Source organism: Ictidomys tridecemlineatus, chromosome 3 (genome assembly GCF_052094955.1).
Source record: "Ictidomys tridecemlineatus isolate mIctTri1 chromosome 3, mIctTri1.hap1, whole genome shotgun sequence".
NCBI classification, from domain to species: domain Eukaryota; kingdom Metazoa; phylum Chordata; class Mammalia; order Rodentia; family Sciuridae; genus Ictidomys; species Ictidomys tridecemlineatus.
The window spans coordinates 117,530,195-117,544,337 of record NC_135479.1 but is presented as its reverse complement, the minus strand read 5'-3'; the positions used below and the strand labels follow the sequence as shown (position 1 = coordinate 117,544,337).

At 34.2% G+C, this 14,143-nt stretch overlaps 1 protein-coding gene across 1 annotated transcript in view; it reads left to right on the top strand.

The window, feature by feature from the left end:
• Spata16 (spermatogenesis associated 16) overlaps positions 1-11,602 on the top strand; it is a 28,615-nt gene extending 17,013 nt beyond the window's left edge. The window contains exon 3 of the mRNA XM_005338050.3: positions 11,326-11,602. Coding sequence (XP_005338107.2) covers positions 11,326-11,448 — 123 coding nt within the window. The 3' untranslated portion in view covers positions 11,449-11,602. The remainder of the gene's footprint in view (positions 1-11,325) is intronic.
• The last annotated feature ends 2,541 nt before the right edge of the window (positions 11,603-14,143 follow it).

The window sequence follows — 14,143 nt, the reverse complement described above, 5'->3', positions numbered from 1 at the left end:
ACACAAATTCTCTAAACACAAATAAACCCATATCTCTTAGCATTATCAAAACTGTGTGAAACTTATATGTACTCTAATTAAATGGCTTTTTGTTGGAGAAAAGACTAGAGGAACATGAGATGTCTGGTGAAAAGACAACTATGCACATACTTTGGAGAGATCCTAGCCAGAGATAGAGTAAAGTGAGGCCCATCTGCATAAAAGGAATTCATGATATTTTTGCTTCTTTTGACATATGCTGGATATAACCCTGCCACATCAGTATTAGAAAAATACAACTAAACCATAAAGTTTAAATGTGATCTTGAATCTCAAAACAAAATGCCCAAAATGTCCAAATTTCAATCAGAGATCACTCATCAAGACAAGAACTAGGAAGACTCAAGTCGAATAAAGAAGACCATCAATAGATGCCAAGACAGAAATATGAGAAATGTTAGAATTATCTGACAAATATTTTAAAACAACCATCACAAAAATAACCAATCATAAACATACCTCAATGAAAAAATAGTCTCAGCAAGTAAATAAAATCTCATCAAAAGTAGAAGCTATAAATTAGAAACAAATCAAAAATTTAGAACTGAAAAATAACTAAACAAAATTGGGTGGGCTCAACAGCAGAATGAAGGGAACAGAGGGACAAATCAGTGAAATGACAATAGGACAATGGAAATTATCAAATATGAACAATAAGGAAAAAATAGACAAGGAGAAAACTGAACAGAACCTCTGGGACCTGGGAGTTAGAGAAGCAAAGAGAACTTTCCAAATTTCCAAAAGACATACAACTATAGATTCAAGAGGCTGAATTAACTCTAAAAAAAAGACAAAACCTAAAGAAATTTACACATAAAGAAATTTACAGAGAACATATCAGAATCAAACTCCTGGAAACGAAAGACAAAAACTCTTGAAAGCAACAAAAGAGAGATGTGCACCACGTAATAAGGAAAACAACTCAAATTTTAACAGTGGCTTTTTTCATAAGAAAATATGGAGGCCAAAAGCAAGTGGCTCAATATTTTTCAAGTATTAAAAGAAAATAATTTTTAACACAGAGTGTTATACCCAATGAAGATATCTTTCAGGAATAAAAAAGAAATCAAGGCATTCTTAGAAAAAAACCTAAAAGAATTTGTCAATAGCAGAGCTACCCTAAAAATAATGACTAAAGTAAGTTCTCTAAGTGGAAAAGAGACAATGAAAGAAAGATCTCAAAATAAAAGGCTGAAAGAATACAACAAGCAAACTGTGAGTATAAATAATAAACTTTCTTTTTGCTCTTCATGGTATCTGATGATGGAAGCAAAAATACTAACATTGTATAATGTGGTTCTAAATGTATATACAGGAAACAAGATAAGAATACTGTAAACTGGGAAGAATGAAGAGATTTGAAAAGTATTGATTTTGAACTTCAGTCACACAAATGAACACACACAATATATACATATAAAATACCTGGAGCAACTACATAAAAAGCAATACAAACAGATAGACTGATGTGATACAGCAATCTGTATACGGGGTAAAGTTGGGAGTTCATAACCCGCTTGAATCAAACTGTGAAATATGATGTATTAAGAACTATGTAATGTTTTGAACGACCAACAATAAAAAAAGATATACACAAAGTGTAATTCTAAAAAATATATAAGTACTCATGAGTAAGACAAAAAATAAAATATAGACTAAGCTCCAACATACCAGTAATTACATTAAATTTAAATGGCCTAAACACAGCAATTAAAAAGCAGAAATTGGCACAGTTGATTTCAAAATATGACCCAACTACATGTTAGCTACAAACTTAGTTCAAATGTAATAGCACAGGCAAGTTTGAAGTCAAAGGACAGAAAAAGATAGACCATGTAAACATTAATAAAAGAAAAGAAGTGATGACTGATATTAGACAAAGTAGATCTCCAAACAAAGAAAATTACCAGAGACAGGAAGGGATATTCTATAATAATAAAAGGATCAATCCAAAAAAAAAAGATATAGCAATTCTAAATGTGTGTGCACAAACAATAGGACTTGAAAATATATAAGGCAAAAGTTGATAGGATTAAAGGGAATAATAGACATGTCCACAATTTCAATTGGAGATTGTAGACATATTGATGGAACAAATGTAAAATATAAAATACAAAATCATCAAGGAAACAGAATAACTCAATTATACCACAAACAGGACCATTGGCCAATGCCATCTAACCGACATTTATAGAAAAATTCATCCATAAAGAGCAGAATATACATTCTTTTCAAATGTCCATGTAACGTGTAACAAATAGACTCTATCCTAAATCATAAATGACTTTAAGGATTTTTTCCAAAACTGAAGTAATAAAGAACATATTCTTCAACACAATAAATACAAACTTAAAAGTCAATAACAGAAAAATAATAAGAACTTCTCCAAAGGCTTGAATAATAGTTCATGGATCAAAAGAGAGACACAAGAAAATTGGAAAAAAAATACACTGAACACAACATATCAAAATGTGTGGTACATAGCTACAACATCACTAAGAATTTTATATCACCAAATGTATGCATTATAAGAGAAAAATCTCAAATCAGTAATTTGAAGCCCTATCTCCAAAACCTAGAAACAGAAAAGGAAAATAAATACAAAGCATGCAGAAAGAAAAATCTATAATAAAGACTAGAAATCAATGAAATTGAAAACAGAAAAAAGAAAAATCAATGTAACAAAAAGCTGACTCTTTAAATAGATCAATAAAGTTTAAGTCATCTGGCAAGACTGATAAAGAAAAAGAAGACACAAATCACCATTATCAGTAATAAAATGGAGGGCTGAGGTTATGGCTCAGTGGTAGAGCACTTGCCTAGCATGCATGAGGCACTGGGTTCCATCCCCAGGACCACATAAAAAAACTAAACAAAATAAAGGTATTGTGTCCATCTACAACTAAAAATATTTTTTAAATAATAATAATAAAATTCTGCAGCCATTAAAAGGATAGGGGAATGCTCTAAACATTTCTACCTATAAAATACAACAACTTAGATTAAATGTACCAGTTCCTTAAAAAAAATGTAAACTACCATAACTTATCCAATATAAAATAATCTGAATAACCCTATAACTATTTATAATTATAAACTCCCCAAAGGGAAATCTTTGAGCTTACCTGATTTCACTGGATAATACTACTATTTAAAGAGTTAACCCTAATTCCACATAATTTTCTTTTTTTAAACCAGTTTGGCAAGTTATCTACATAATTTATTTTATTTATTTATATTATTTAATTTACTTATTTATATTATTTAATTTATTTAATTTATTTTAAAGACTACAAAATGCTTCCCAATTTATATTATAAAACTAGTATTATTCTGTTACCAAATCAGACCAAAACAGTACCAAAAAAGACAAACCAGTATGTATTGTGAATATAGATTTAAAAATCCTTAAGTTATTAGCAATTAGAATTCAGCAATATATAAAAATAATTTTGTGCTATAACCAAGTGGGGATTATTCCATAGGTGCAAGGATGTTCAAGTATTTAAAAATCAATGTATTCTACTATAGTAACAAGCTATGGACAGAAAATCAACTGAGCACATCAAGTAAAAGAATGTTTGTTTTCCCTTTAGGATCAGGATCAATTCACCAGCCTTATTCAGCATAGTGCTGGAAATTCTAGGCACTGCAATAAGGCAATAAAAAATAATTATAATATATTTGTTCCGAAATGAACAAATAAAACAAAAAGCCCAAAGAGCCATGATCTAACTCACAGAAATTAATTCAAAATAGGCCATAGACTTAAATGTAAAACTTTTAGAAGAAAACCAGGAGAAAATCTTTGTAGATGACATAATTGTCTCATAGAAAATCCCACAGGATATACAAAAGACTCAGTGACTTTGAGATAAAAGTTCAAAATTCCATGGTATTTCTATGTACTAGCCGGGATTATGGACACTGGAACTTAAGATAGAGTACCCTTTACAATTGTTCAAAAAATTATTTAAAAATTTTCAAGATAAAATATTTTGGTTTGAATCTAACAAAGCATATGCAGGACTTGTATGCCAAAAATACACAAAACAGTGATGTAAGAAATTGAAACTCTAAAGGGAGAGAGGGAGAATTAGAAAATTTAGAAGACGTTGCATAGTATAGACATCAGTCTCTCATAATTGATATGGCGTTTTAACATAATTTCTATTAAAATTCTAGCAAGATGTTTCATAGGGACAGACAAGATTATGCTAACATTTATATAGAAAGGCAAAGGAAACAGACTAGCTAAAACACTTTGGGAAAGAATGAAGTGGGAGGAATCAGTCTACCCAATTTAAAGATGTTTTATATAGCTACAGTAATCAAGACTTTGTGGTATTGGTAGAGGGACAGACACATAGCTCAATGGAACAAAATAAAGAACCCAGAAATAAACTTATATAAATATCCTCAACTGCCTTTTTTTTAATATAAAGGTACAAAAGCAATTCAATGGAGGAAAGAGAGCTTTTTCAACAAATGGTGGTGGAGCATATGGACATCCACGGGGGGAAAAAAAAAAAAAGCCCAAAGAGCCATGATCTAACTCACAGAAATTAACTCAAAATAGGCCATAGACTTAAATCTAAAACTTTTAGAAGAAAACCAGGAGAAAATCTTTGTGGTCTTTTTCTTATTAATCAATTAGACTATCAAAATTAAAACCTTATGATCTGTGAAAGACTATTTAAAAGGATAAAAGGACAAGCACAGAATAAGACAAAAGATATGCAAACCACGTATCCTTCAAAGAACTAATATATAGAAAGAATAAAGAACTCTCAAAATTCCAATAGTGGCTGGGCATGATGGTGCATGCCTGTAATCCCAGCAACTCCGGAGGATGAGACAGGAGGAATGGCCCTAAACAGCTTAGTGAGACCCTATCTTTAAGCATCCCTGGGTTCAATTCCTAGTACCAAATATAGATAGAGAAACAAACAAATAAATAAGTTCAACAGTATAATAAAGTCAATCCAATTTGAAAATGAGCAAAGATATAAATATATATCACCAATGTGAATGTCTAGTAAACAAAAGATGTTCAACATCACTTGCTATTAGGGAAATAGAACTACAATGAGATGTTATTTCATATATATGTATATATGTGGCTAACATAAAAAATAGTGGCAACACCAAATGCTAATAAGAATGTAGAGAAATTGAATAATTCATGCATTGCTAATGGGAATGAAAATTGGTATAACCACAGTAACAGTAACTCTATGACCACAGAATTGCTATCTTGTTTTAAATGGCATATTGTTTTGGTATGGTACAAGCATGTACCATAGGATATACAAAAGACTATATATACAAGCATGTACCATACCAAAACAATATGGCAGTTTCTTTTAAAAAATAAATAAATATGCAACTCCCACACGATCCAAGAGCATGGGACATTTATGTTGGAGAAATGAAGACTTATATTCATACAAAAACCTGTATACAAATGTTCACATGAACTTAATCCATATTAACACAAACTTTAAATAATCTAGCTATCCTTTAAAGGGTGAATAGTATAACCATGGTACATGGTACATCCATACCATGTAATACTACTTGGCATTAAAAATAAACAAATTATTGATCTAATAACCTGAATAAATCTCCAGAAATACTATTACATTACTATTAGATTACATTTAGATAACCTTCATTTCTATAATTTTGTCATTATAAAAAGGTTTTCTGTGAGAACTGATTTGTGGTTGCCAGGGTTAAATAAGATGCAGGCCAGGAGAAAAATGGGGTGTGCTATAAATTGGCAGCATGAGCCAGGTATGCTGGGGCAGGCCTGGATCCAAGTTACTGGGGAGGCTGGAGCAGGATAGCAAGTTTGAGGCCAGCCTCAGCAACTTAGCAACACCTTGTCTCAAAATAAAAATAAATAAAGGGCTGTGGGGTGGAGCTCAATGTTGGTGTGCTTGCCTAACATGAGCAAGACCCTAGATTCAATCTCCAAAACTACAAACCCAACAAAAAAGGCAACACGAAAAGAGTTTTGTGATTTTTGTGGTGATGGAACTGTTCTGTTTTGACTGTATAAACATCAATGCCTTGTCTATGGTAGTCTTTTATAGTTTTGCCAGATGTTAGCATGGAGGGATAGTGGGTAAACAGAACAAAGTTTCTTCCTGTATTGCTTCTTAGTGATGCATGTGAATCTACAATTATCATTATCCCAACATGAAAAGTTTAGTAATATATACTCAAACCTTCAGATAAACTATACCACTGAATGGTGTTGAAAACATAATTTTAAATATATATATATATGGTTTGTTGTAACAAAATACCATAAGCCAAATGGCTTCTAAACAACAGAAATTTATTTCTCATGGTTCTGGAGACAGGGAAATCTAAGATCAAGGCACCAGCAGATTCATTGTCCAGTAAAGTCTAGTTTTCTAGTTTGCAGTTCGTGTCATCTTACTGTTCTTTACATGGTATTTGTAATTAAGAGTTGATGATACAGGGCTGGGGGTATAGCTCAGTTCTAGAGTGCTTGCCTAGCATGTGCAGAATCCTAGGTTCAATCCTTAGTACAGCACAGGAAAAAAAAATAAAAGATGTTCAGGAATACAGTCTGGCATGGAGATTTTCGCATGTTTTATAATATCTCAAGAGCAGGTATCTCAGATTTTTATGTTGTACTCTTGTGATTAAAATCCTGAACAATACACCAAATCCACTAAATGATAAAAGAGAAATATAAGGGTTTGTCTGTTTGAATACTAGCCAAAATTAAAGGAAACTGACATATTATTAGTAGAAACAGCTCTGTTTCAGAAATTAAGTTTATTTTAGAAATTAATTTCAAGCCTGTTTGAAAACAATTGTAATTCTAATAAGAATTACAATTCAAACCATTATGGATGATAAATATGTAAAAGCATTTGGTCTGGAAATTAAATTGGAACAGAGCAAAGAAACTCTTGCTATGAAATCCACTCTGGTGGAGTGAAATGTCTATTTTGCAGAGAGGATTTTGGTCCAAACTGCTAATCATTGAAAACACATTCATATTCTGTAACCACCATGATAATCATATAAACTTGGCATTTATTCCTCAACCTTCTTTCTTCTTAAAAAAAAAAGAAAAAAGAAAAAAAAAGTCTTTCAAATCCTTATTTTTTAAATTAAAAAATTTTGAGCATCCAACTCCCAAGGGATGAACATGTGCAAGCAAACCCATTTGCACATTCTTAATCCTCTTTGATCCAGACTACATGGAATCTAATAGGAAGCCCTAAATTCAAGGCCAGCATCTTCCTTCTTGGTATAACTTACCCATGTGTTTAAATCTGAATTGCAGTTTTTCTAACCGCAGTAACTGAAACAAGTCCACTCTTGTTCCCAAGACCCACACTAAGCCTATATGTGCAAGGGGGCACCAACCAAGTAGCAACCTTCAAACAGTAGGAAAGGTGAACTTTTGAAAGCATCTAAAGTCATGTGTGAGGAGAAAGCTAGTACTTAGTTTCCTCTCACCCTCTCACCTTACGTCTTAAGTAGTTATATTCATTTGCTAGGACTACCATATCAAAGTACCACAGACTGAGTGAGTTAAATGACAGAAATTTATTGTTTCACCATCCTGAAGTCTAAAATCAAAGCATCCATCCACAAGGTTGGTTCCTTCTGAGGGTAGTGAGGAAGAATCTGTCCCATGCGTCTCCCCTAGTTTGGTAGTTTGCTGGCAATCTTTAAGGTCTGTTGGCTTGAAGAAGCTTCACCACAGTATCTGCCTACATTCACATGAGACTCTTCCTATGTGCTTATATGTCTCCAAATCGCCACATTTTATACAGATTATCAGTCATTTTGCGTTAGAATGACCCTAATGTAACTTGATTATCTATATTAAAACCCTATCTCCATATGAAATCATATTTTAAAGTACTAGGGGTTAAAATTTTAATGTATGAATTTAGAGGGTGACACAATCCACATTAATTTATATTCAAATCCATAGCAGTAATATTTGAATATAAATTAAAAGGACCCGAGAAACTAGTTGATGACAACGTCCTTACTGTTTAACATGAATTATAATCACTAGTCATACGACAGGTCAGAACCTGCCCTCCTACTGAGAACTTTAGTTTCCCTCAGTCAATAGACATCCCCAAATTCTCTATGGGTCAGATGCCCATATCACTGTAATGCCTAGTCTGCATTGGCACATACTTACCTAAGAAAATGCCACCTGCCCATTTTGCAAATGGGAAAATTAGACCCAGGATGACCAAGTAGGCTATCTGATCCAGTTAAGCAAGTAGCTTATGTACCAAAAAGAGAGTCTAAAAAAGCTTCTGCTTCAAAACCCAGCTCATTTCCTCCCTTACATACTTGTATTTTATTTTCCTAAGGGCTTTACAGAAATTTCTATCATTTGCAATCTGTTCTTCTTAGTTATATGAATCTATTTTCTTTTAGCATTTTTCTTTCCTTGACTTAAAAAAAGAAAATAAAGAACCAGCTTTACTAAAAACATGCTGCAGCTCTCCTACACGTCAGTAAGCACAGAAGCTAAAATTGCCTTCCTTCACTGCACATAGTGTCATCCATCTAATGGTGTAATCTAGGGGAATAACCTCTGGTTTGACGATGCAAGTGCTCATCTTTAGGACTGGATGACTTAGATCTAATGTGAACACGAGTCCTGGGATTTTAAGATTGGGGGTATCCTTAGATATTACCTAGGCCATCTCTCTCTTAAACCAAATGGTGGTAAAAACTGAAGCTCAGAAAGGTCAAGGGTCTTTCCTGGCATCAAAGAGAAAGATTGTAATAAGTCAAGCCAAAAACAATTCTATGCTCCTGCTGAGTCCTCATGCAGGGACCTTTTTATCTCTGCCTATGTCAAGTATGTTATTCACCCCTTGCCTTAATAGTCTCAAAGCTAAGCAATAGTAATAGAATGGTGGGGTGTGAAGATCATGTCTACTTCATTTATAGGGGAGCCTCCTACATGCTGTATACCAAGCATCACTCTGATTGTGAGAAAACACATGGGTTTCTGAATCTCTTCAAATCTATTTTTAGAGAGTAGGATTATTGATGATCAACCATATCCAAGGTTCTGGGACTAGTGGACAACATGGCTCTAGTTCCTGCCTTTGAAGTTTAAATCCAGGTGATAAGACAAATATGTAAATCATCATAAGCAATTAAGTAAAAAACAATTACAATATGCAGAGATGAATGAGCTGCTATGGGAATACATTGCTGAGACACCCACTTTGCAGAAGATTATAAAGGAGAACTTCCCTGTAGCACTAGTGTTTAATCTGAACTCCAGTGGGTATGTAACAGTGTGCTGACAGACATCTTCCATCAGAGGACATGGCATAAGGAGGATCAAAGGTACTCAGCTGAGAGATGTACCATATGGCTAAAGCAGAGGGAGCGAGGTTACAGTTTCATAGGTTACACGAAACTAGTTCACCAGATCTGGACAGGCTATGTTAAGGGTTTAGGATTCCACTTACTGTATTTAAGCAAAGGAAAGACGTGATCAGAGTTTTATTTTTAAGTGATCATCTCGGTATCATAATGAGATGGATTGAAAGGACAACATGGAGGAAGACCAGGTGGGAGACGACCATGTAGGCCAGGTGCGACTGTGCAAGCAGTGTGTGCTCAAGATCCCCTGACACATTTTGTCTTTTTTTAATGAAAGGAAACAGTCAAGACTACTCTTAACGAAAATAATGCAAAAAAAAAAAAAAAAAGAGAGAGAGAGAGAGCAGCCACTTGATGGATAATTAAAAATAATTATTTTTCTGTCTCATTGAAGAAAGCTTTTTTGTTGTTGTTGCATTAGGATTGTAATTTCAAATTGTATTCAGGCTAATTGCAAACATCTAGTTGTAAAGAGTTTTGATTTAAATAATACATTCTCTGTGCAAATGACATGAGTGAGTCATCAACTCAACTAATCCAAGTAACGGCACAGTGTCATCCATTGTGTTTGTGTTCTTGTGCTCTGTGTTAATTTTTTCACTTATTAATTTGGTGAAAATTGGATAGTGTAAATGTATGGGATACATCAAATAATGTATTGATTTCCTGAGCGGATCCAAAAACATTCTGCCAAATTATTTTGATGATTCCTGTAATGATGAGGTATCATAAATGACCATGTGCTTTCAGAGAAATTTACCTGGTGTCATTTTTTAAAGGCTTTCAAAAAGGATCCTTTTCACATAAATAAGTTATCTTGTTTTCTTAAGGAGCCCAATAAGCAGTTTCTATAACCCAGTGTGATATAAGATCTAAGCATAACATATGGATGAGTGCTACCATTTATTATTCTCTTTTTGACAATTTGAATTATCTTTTGGATATTACTCTGAAAGATAAATCAAACTGCTTAAAAGTGGAGCTCAAAATTGGAAAATTGAAGTTCTAAGTGCTTTCATCTTGAGTAGTAAGTGCTCTAAGCTTTGAGTTAACTTTATGACAATGGACTCTTTGGTGAGAGATGTTAAACTAATACAATATGCAGGTCTTGGGAGTCGAAGTTGAGTATGAATTTTTATATCTACCCAGTCAGATAAGAGCCCAATTCAGCATATATATAAACTTCTACACCATAGTTCTTTCAGACAAACAGTATAATACATTCAACCAACTACCACTGAATAATTATGAATTTTTTTTTTTTGGAGAAAAACCAATAGGTTTTTTTCTTTCAACGACTATTGTTTTGGATGTCATTATTTTACCTCATTCCTTGGGGTGTAGCATTTGTAAAGAAAATGCATTTTTCTCATTTTCCTTTTGACTTAAAGGCTCTTGCCAAAATAATGTAGAATATTCATTTTTTTCGTTCATCTTGGCCCATGGCCTTACAAGTGCTAGAGTTTCTGGTTTTGAAGGGGTGGATTTGTTTGTTTTCTCTCTTATTTTTGATAAAAGCAGCACAGAAAGACTTACCATAAATTAACTTTTCCCCAGCCACTTCCTTTTGAAATCCCTGGTCTCACTGACTGTTAAAAACAGTGTGGTGATGATAATCCCATCACCACTCCACTCCATGAGACTGAATGATAAGGAAAAGCCACATATCCGCTGCATGTTCTCAAGGCAGGAGACCCTTAAATGGAAACAAGAGGCATCTGCCCTAACCATTCCTGTCTGCCAGTTCTGTTTTCAACACGGACCTGTGTGTGTCCTTTAAGCATCCCACCATCTTCATAAACATACAAACCCAGGGGAACGACAACAAATCTTATTGTACCTGTTTATTTCTTCTAGATTGGACGAATTGAAGATTTTCTATACCAGTTAGAGGACAGTTTCTTAAAAACTAAAAAGCTGAGAACTGCTCGAAGGCAAAAAACAAAAATGAAACGGCTTCAAACGGTGCAGCAAAGCTAGTCACTAAGGAGCAGGCCTCACCATCAGACATCCCAGGGAAAGAGACCAGGGCGTCCACCCAGCCAGACTGTCCCCAAGGGCATGAGGTGCTCCATCCCTTGGCTCATGGCAAAGACATTCTATATTCATTAACCTCAGCTGGCATCAATAAATGTTCTTGGCAAATTTGGCTTGACTCTTGTTCATATTTGTCTTGTTTAGTTAAATAGATTATAAAATAAACATTGTTGTCTCTTTTACCTACCTTTTCTTTCAAAAGTGACTAAGGTATATCAGGTCTACCCAAGAATGCCTATAATTTGCATCTATATTCATGTGTACTCACTAAAAATTATTCACGTATGGATATATGAACAGATGACATAAATGCAAATTTAAAATTACAAAACTGATAATCTACTTTTGATCCTTATGGAGATGGTCATAGGATGTTTGATATGTCATCATTAAGGTGTCTCATTCCATTCTTTCTTCTGGTTCTTTTAGATTGTTATTTTCCCTGTGCCTTAAGTGACGCAACACAAATTCACATATTTGACAAGGCTGTGAATCAAGTGCCACCACTCAAGACTTCAACTAATCAGTAAGGGGAATGAGACTAGGGAGACTAGGATGAAATCAGACACAGAGCAAAATAAACAGAAAGACACAATTTTTTAAATAGTGAGAAAATAAATAGGCTCTCATAGTACACTGATAATAAACAAGAATAAAAAGGAATAAAATAGTGATGAATCTTTCTTTATACAATGATATTATTAAAGAACCCAATCAGTTCTACTGTCATGTATGACTAAATAAATAAATAAATAATAAAAATTTCAAAGGAAAAAAAAAAAGAACCCAATCAGTAACTTGGGTTTTAATGTATGTTAGATTTATGTAGTCATGGTAATGCAAAATATAAATATGTTTACAAATTTAGAAATAATATAATCAGGACCTTCATTTCCCTGGGGACACTTGCTTAACCCTAACTTTTAACAAATACTTGCCTCTTTCTACCCCACCATATAAGGAAAACCCACATCCAAGGCCAGCACATTGGCTGGAGTTACATCAATAACAAATTCAATTAAAAACAGTAAATTTTACAAGCTCCCTTTGTTTTAAACTCATACTAGAATGGCATCTCAGTCCTTTCTTATAATTACTGAAAAACTATTTTCTTTTTAAGAACACTGGAGTTTAGCCAAATGTCGAAGTCTCCGATAATGGGTCAGCCTGCCATCTGATCCTTGCTGCTATCGCTCTCTCTGACCTTGTCCAGGAATCTCCCATTATTAAAAAGGTAAACAAATAAAAATTTGGTGACAAGAAATATGCTATTTCTCCATCATTTTCTTGGGCATGAAGATAATAGATTTCATTCTGTAACATTTGAAAGACGTTAAAAGCAAGCCCAAAGAATGACATCTTGGCCAAGCAGAAGCTTGACAATTCAACCAGATTTCAATATTAATTGTGCAGTAATGCTTTGATAATTTCAGTTTCCTTTCCCTCTGCAATTTGCTGAGTCCCTGTGTATTTTTACTAATGCCTCTGCATGAAGAGCAGAGCTATGCTGATGTCTAGGGCTGAGAGCAACTTGTCTTTCAAAATATCTAAACAGGGGCTGGGTCTGTAGCTCAGTGGTAGAGCACTTGCCTCATACATGTGAGGCCCTGGGTTCGATCCACAGCACCACATTAAAAAATAAATAAAATATTGTGCCCATCTGCAACTAAAAAAATATTTTTAAAAAAATATTTAAATGGATTTTTCCCAAACTGCCTACCTTAGAATGATTAATTATTTCCATAAAATGTGTTTGGGAGATTACCACTGGATGTTCTTCTGGACAAAACAGAGTTCAAAAGTCCCACCTCCAAAGGAGAAATCCCAAAGGAGGCTTCCCACTACCACATAAAATCCACACACATTCTGGTACATATCTGCCTTAATTCCAGGTACTTGATCATTTTGGTCATATTTCAAGGCATTTTGTTGTGTTTATTTATCAACTTTCCATTTTCAAATTTTTTAAACTATGGAATAGTGGCAAGGATAGTACAATGTCACTGACATACTCTTCAACACAGTTTTCCCTTATTATTAACACATTGTCATATTTGCTTTCTCTCTGTCCCTCTGTATTCCTTCTCTTCCCTTCCCTTCCCCCCTACTCCCTCTCAAGAAAAATCCAGTCAGGCATGAACCATCATGCCCATTATCCCAGCAATCAGGGAGGCTGAGGCAGGAGGATTGGAAGTTCAAAGCCAGCCTCAGCAATTTAGGTAGGCCCTAAGAAAGTTATTGAGACCCTGTATCAAAATTTTTAAAAAGAGAGAGAGAGAGAGAGAGGACTGGGGATGTGGTTAAGCACCCCTGGGTCCAATCTCCAGTGCAAAAGAAAACCCATTGTTAGCTCATAATAAATGCATTATGCTAATCCCCCATTTGTAGGTCCAATTTTGTTCTCTGTATCAAATAAGAAGTTACTTAGGAACTGTTTGGGGAAAAGCTTGGGACAGCATACACAACCACAATGTCCATCTCCTCATTGCTGGCCTTTATGTAGCACAGCTTTGATGACCACAGAAGCATTCAGCAGGGTCAGGACCTTTGCAGAAGGAAAGGCAAGTAGCAAAGACTGCTTTTTTTATTTGACTCAGAGCTGATAGTGCATACTTTTATATATCTGTTATATATCTTC